The sequence below is a fragment of the Lichenostomus cassidix genome, chromosome 5 (assembly GCF_008360975.1).
Source record: "Lichenostomus cassidix isolate B80296 chromosome 5, HeHo_3.0, whole genome shotgun sequence".
In the NCBI taxonomy this organism is placed as follows: Eukaryota; Metazoa; Chordata; class Aves; order Passeriformes; family Meliphagidae; genus Lichenostomus; species Lichenostomus cassidix.
The window spans coordinates 54110834-54117047 of NC_139486.1; the positions used below are offsets into that span (position 1 = coordinate 54110834).

A 6214-nucleotide genomic window follows, 5' to 3' on the forward strand; every position below is an offset into this window, starting at 1 on the left:
AAAGAGAGCTGTGCCTGCATCAGAAGCAAAAAGGAAAATGTGTTTGTCACCCGAGTAGCTGACAGTGACTGCAGGAGAGACACAGGGTGACCTCTCTTAGCCTTGTCTTGCATACCACATTCCTTTTCCAGACAGGCAGTGTGGAGGTGAGCTGGGAGATTACACGGGATATATTGAATCACCCAACTACCCCGGGGACTACCCTGCCAACACGGAGTGCACTTGGAATATCAACCCACCGCCAAAGCGCCGCATCCTCATCGTGGTTCCAGAAATATTTCTGCCCATAGAAGATGAGTGTGGAGACTACCTGGTGATGAGGAAAAGCTGTGAGTCTGAAATATCCACTGAGGCATATCTCAGTGGGCAGCACAGGGTTCTCACAGGCACAGCTGTTTTAACAAAAAAATGTAGCCTGGCTGGCCTCTACTTAAGAGCAGAACTTTCTTTAAATGGCAAATGGAGAAGTCCTATTCAGCAATGCTACTCCATAGGTTTTGGTGAAACAAGGGTGCAAGGCTATGATGTGTCAGTGAACTTTGAGAAAAATATTGTTAAGAAGGGGTAGATGGTTCAAGCTAACTGATCATGCATTGTGCTGAACAGTTCTAGCTTGGATTAGCAAAGAGGAAATGCTTGCTAATCCTTACAGGTGCCTGATGTGCAGATAAACAGCTTCAGTTTCTGGTATAGGCACATCCTTCAAACAGTAGACTGTTTATTTAGGAAAAGAGAAAATATCCCCTCACCAAGAAGCCCCTTGTTGATGGCCAGCCCTCCTCTGATAGCCTGCCACATTTTGAGTTCTCCTAACACCAGCAAGCACTTTTGTTGTGGTAGCTTAGCCTCTTTTCTTACAGCTCGTTCGTATGAAGCACTGTCACACAACTGCTATTGTGCATTTTCTTCCAAAGCTTCCTCCAACTCGGTGACCACGTATGAGACCTGCCAGACCTACGAGCGCCCCATAGCTTTCACTTCCAGGTCTAAGAAACTGTGGATCCAGTTCAAGTCGAACGAGGGGAACAGTGCCAAAGGATTCCAAGTGCCTTATGTAACCTATGATGGTAAGTGGGTGTGAGCAGCTGGGCTGATGTGGCCCAGAGCAGCTGCAGCAGTGCAGAACTTCCCTCCCTGAGCAGCTGGGCAGCTCTCAGCAGTGTCACTAGGAGCTGCTTCCAGTGGCTGTTTTCATTTAAACCTAATTTAAGGAATTCCTCATGCACTGCTATCTGTGCCATCGTATTTCCAGTCTTCCACAGACCTAAACCAAGAGCTGGGGTTCTGGGCTCTGGCCTGCCAATTGCAGAGCTCAGAGCTAGAATCTAAATTTTATGCACTTCTGTGTTTTCCATTTGCTTCAGGTGGCCCCAGTCAGGAATCAGGCAGAGCCAAAGTACCTGTGATTTATGGTGTTGCTGCTACTGTTTGTGACCTAGTACCAGATAGCAAAATATCTATATTGAAAAGAAAGATTTTCACCTTGTTCTTGTCAGAATCACGAGGTGTGAAACTGGGGCTGAGGATTTGCACTTCAGCATAAGTGAAGTGATATTTTATGTTCTATTCACACTGGATGAATTGAGAAAGAGTCGTCCTTGCTGTGGTCTGCAGAGTTTCATTAGCAGTGGATAATTAATTTTTCAGGGAAGACCTCCCATTTTGAAGAATTTCAGGTTATGATTGATGGGGGGAGGGGTGTTATATTTAAGAAAATATCCTCTTACATAATTTTTTTCCCTTCTTCCTGTAGGAAGAAGTCCATAACAGGTTGTGGGTGTGTACAGATGGGTTCCTGCAGTTCAGTGGGTTTGAAACAGCTTATTTGGTTACACTATGCACTCCAGTCTCAGGTGCTTTATGATTTCTTTTGCTTTTGGCAGATTGATGCTGAGCAGCTCAGCAGTTCTCATAGTAAGCACAAAAGTGTTTGGAATATTTGCTGATTGCTAATATGAGGGCCAAGTACCACAGGTTCTTCTGAGGGCAGAGCTTCCATGTGTAACCAAGGGAGGTATTGAGTATGTAAGTGAAGTGAACCTGCAAATCATTCTCTTGTGCATTCCCCACAGAGGATTACCAAGAACTAATAGAAGACATTGTCCGGGATGGTAGACTTTATGCCTCTGAAAATCATCAGGAAATACTTAAGGTACATTCCTCCCACTGAACATGTTGATTTTTTTGTAATTGGAAATGACATTATTTGGTGCTGAGTGAGTTTGCTTCCTTGGTACACTAGATGTGCTGCTTTAGGGAAATGAGGTGAATCAGCAGATCCTGATTGTGTAGAGAAGTGGATTTGGGATGCTTTGCCCAGGGGATTGGAGGTGGATCAGACCTTCTAGGGAAATATGTGGTAACAATAGTCCCTTGAGCCTCACATGGGCTGTGATGGAAGGCATCAGTGAAGCAAACTGATGAACATGGTGGCATTTAAGTTCTTGGGGAAACACTTGGTGCTGCTACTTGTAGCCTGTAGATTAGCAAAGGCTTTTCCTCACTGGGTGAAAGAATTCTCTGTGGATTTCTCTGACCTTGGTTAGGGGACTTCCATAGGCAAGTTGAGTGCATGCCTTTGTTTTGCTGGCTATCAGCTCAAGTGTGTGTTTGTTTTGTGGTTTGTTTGCTGGTTTGCTGCTCTTGGCTGTGTGAGGAGAGAAGAAATTCTGGTGCTGCTAATTTGGAACACCAGAGTCTTCCCAGGAGCCTGAATGTCAGCCTTGCTCCACTACATTTCTAAGCCACCAAAACACTTGAAAAGTAAAATGCCCATAACCTTTTATGAGTTAGACAGGCATTAAACTCTGGTAATACCGACCCTAACTCCTCTGTGGAATTACTATAAAATCTGCTTCCCTTTTCCCAGGACAAGAAGCTGATAAAAGCGTTGTTTGACGTGTTGGCACACCCACAGAACTACTTCAAGTACACAGCCCAAGAGTCCAGAGAGATGTTCCCAAGATCCTTCATTCGGCTGCTGCGCTCCAAAGTTTCCAGATTTTTGAGGCCTTACAAATAGCTGGCACTGTGCTCAAAAGCTAAACCAGCCCTGGGCATGCACAGAGGGGCTGTGGAAGGTGGGGCTGCTTTCTGTGTTTTACACACTGGCACAGACACTCCAGGGAAGCTCGCCAGCTCCGTTCTTGGCAGAGTTTGGCTTTCTCAGCTAATATAAATATTTTGGTGAACAGAATTCTGATTCCTTTCCAGATAATACCTTTTGGGTACCAAAGGATACTTCACGGGTCTCCAAATTGGAGACTGCCCATAATTTCTGTGACTGAATGGCGCCAAGCAGAAGTTTGTAGAGCTCTGCCCCGTTGCTTCATCAGCACCTCTAAAAGCTAATGAGGACAGACAGGCTAAGTAGTGTGGTTTGGGATGAACCCTGGGCTGCCATTAATGCATGTTACCTCAACAAAGCTGGGTTCATGTTTGGTCTCACTGAAAGTGAGAACAGGACTGATGTCTCTCTTAACTTTTGCTGCGCAGGAAATTCAGAGCTAAGGTTGATGTAGTTTTGATTCAAACCAGTGAGGCCAAGAACTGCACAAGGTGCAGTTCTTCTCTGAACTGTATGTGGCATGAAGCAAAGGGTTGAATATCAGCTTGAATGTTCAGGGTCTGGCTCACACCTTGTCCATGCTAATGACCTATTGGTTTACATGGAGGGATACCAGAACAAACTGGAGGCACCACAGCAATGGAAAACAGGCCCTGACCCACTGGATGTTTCCAGTTTGGGCTGTCTGCAACTGTTAGAACAGGTCAGGTTGTTTGCTAAATCCCAGTGTTGTCCCTGTGCATAGACCTGGGACAGCAAAAGGCATCTTCCAAGTTGTATAAATTCTCTGAGCACCTGCAGGTGAACACAAACCCCATTTTCAATGCAGGCTTTGCATAGATTATGCTCTTGGTACAGCACTGTTTAAAGCTGCATAAGGCTCTTGAATGCGCCTCAATTGTTCTTTCCTACCTTTTCTGAGCACCTTGCAGTGGCCTTGTTGGGCAGAGAAGAGCTGCTTTCTCTGTCTGGCTGGAGAGAAGGAGAGGTACAATGACTCAGCCTGCGGCCGCAAAGGTTGTCTATGGCAAATTGCTCTTCAGGATTCCCAGACTCTGTCCTTCTCCTCAGGTTGTGTTTCCTGTTGGAGACAAAGCTATCCTGAGAGGGCCTGTGGGAGAGCTGTGTTGATCAAAACTGTGTTGTCTCAGTGCTTTTCTGTCCACACTTACATGTCCTCTGGCCATACAATCTTTTCTCTCAGAGTGATGTATCTTGGGGACCTTCTGCCTTGAAGGCAGATGGCTACAGTCTGACCAATTTGGGAATGGACTTATGACTTCTGCCTTTTGGTCCTTGGCCATGCCAAGGGGTGCAGTGGGCCCCAAACTCCCTCTCTGTGCCATCTCAGGAAAGGTACTGACATTTCACAGGATAATCAGGACAAATGCTCCCTTTCCTTAGCCGTGGAGTCAGATCTGCTGGGTTTCATTGCATTGGTATGTGGTATTTAACTGCTGCATGTGAATAATACCACATCCATAGTGTGACAGAGGAAACCCCAGCCAAGAGCTGGGCTCTGAATCTCTTCCCTGCACTGCTGGGAGCAAATGGGTGCTCCTGACAGCCTTGCTGAGCTGCTGCTCTGTGGTGTGTGGGGCAAAAACACATCTTGGCCATGATGAGGTGGGGAGGGACAATGGCTTTGGCCACAGCTGGGGAGCAGAGCCTCTCAGGATGGAGCTGTGTGGTGCTGTGCCCCTCTTGCTGCTGCTGTGGAGGAGGAATTTGAAACAATAATTTGTGCTGCTGCTGCCAAGAGGGAAAGCTCTGTGTCCCAGCTGGCTTATCTGGGGCTCCAGCAGCTGCTGAGATGGCTGTGGCAGGGCTGAGTGCCATTCCAGGCACAGGGAGAGCTAGCAGAGCAGAGGGGAAGGAACACAGGTCCTGGTGCCTTCCTGGCAGGTGTGCTTCATCCTGAGCAGGGTTCCTGCTGCATCCACAGGGGGAGAGGACAGGATTATCTGGCAGAAGGCATGAAGCACTGTGACTGGGGAGGGAAACGACTGAGGAATGCCAAAACAAGAGGAAGGGTGGTGAGAAAGGCTTTGCTGTGTCTCTGGTGAAGTGTTCTGTCGTGGAGAGAGCCCAGGAAGGTATTTCCACAGTTTCCCCGTGGCATGGGTGTGTACAGTGATGTCAACTTTGCTTCTCTTGCCCCATGAGCACAAGCCATTCTTGTTGCTGGAAGGAGAGGAGTGTGCACGGTCTAAGGCTGAGGAAAAAACCTGCCCTTTCTCAGAGAAGAATCCTCATTGTTCCACAGCCCTGTTCCTTTCCTGCTTAAATAGCAAATGACTCAGAAGCACTTCTGTTACACTTGATCTAACATCATGGATCAAATTTTCCCCTTTTACTGTAATTTCTGTGTGTACAGTAAAAAGTGAAGAGGGAATTTTTGCTACCTGACATGCTGGGAGAAGTGATAACTTGGAGAATGTTGTACACTTGGCATTGTATCTTCATAGTGATGGTAGTGGCTCTGTAGAAATTTCAATTTCTCCTTTCTGTGTGGTTGTAGACTGATGTCATGTTTTGGCAACAAATGAATCAAAAATGTTTAACCTTATAAAACAAGATTAAATTTTCAGAATGGTAATTAGCACTAACTGGATGCCTCCATGTCACCTACATGAGAAAAGCATAAGGATCTTTTTGATGATTGTAAATTAATGTAAAATGTTTCAGACTGTTACTCTTGACAAGAGAAATAAACCAGTGAACTTTTAGCTGCATGACATTCTTGGCTAATATTTTTAATTGTCCTTGCTGTGCTAAATAATAGTTTTGACAAATTTGATGGTTGTTTAACAAGTCATTGCACATCAGATCCACTTTATCCTGGGAGCATCTGCTTACCACAGCATTCTGTTTCATGTAGTATATTACTAGTCTGCATCTATACCCATAAAGATACAATTCTTCACATATTTGGTACACATAATTCTGGCAAGTAAAATACCAGTATTACCCTGGTATTTGTTCTAAAAATTATTCTAAAAATGTCTACTATATGATGAGCTGGAGTCAATTGGTCTGTTGTAACAAGCTGCATGAAGACAGGATAAACAACTTAAAGCAACCCTTACTTTGTAGATTCATCTGATTATTTTCCCCTTAAAAACAAAATAAAAATAAAAAACCAAA

The 6214-nt window shown here is 45.3% G+C and overlaps 1 protein-coding gene across 2 annotated transcripts in view; it reads left to right on the plus strand.

Moving 5' to 3' along the window:
- The window catches only part of SCUBE2 (signal peptide, CUB domain and EGF like domain containing 2), a 37366-nt gene extending 31564 nt beyond the window's left edge, over positions 1 to 5802 (plus strand). For both annotated transcript variants that reach the window (XM_085063156.1, XM_085063157.1), the window contains 4 exons: positions 132 to 329; positions 915 to 1067; positions 2073 to 2152; positions 2870 to 5802. In XM_085063156.1, the coding sequence (XP_084919282.1) occupies positions 132 to 329; positions 915 to 1067; positions 2073 to 2152; positions 2870 to 3022 (584 nt within the window). In that variant the 3' untranslated portion in view covers positions 3023 to 5802. The remainder of the gene's footprint in view (positions 1 to 131; positions 330 to 914; positions 1068 to 2072; positions 2153 to 2869) is intronic.
- The last annotated feature ends 412 nt before the right edge of the window (positions 5803 to 6214 follow it).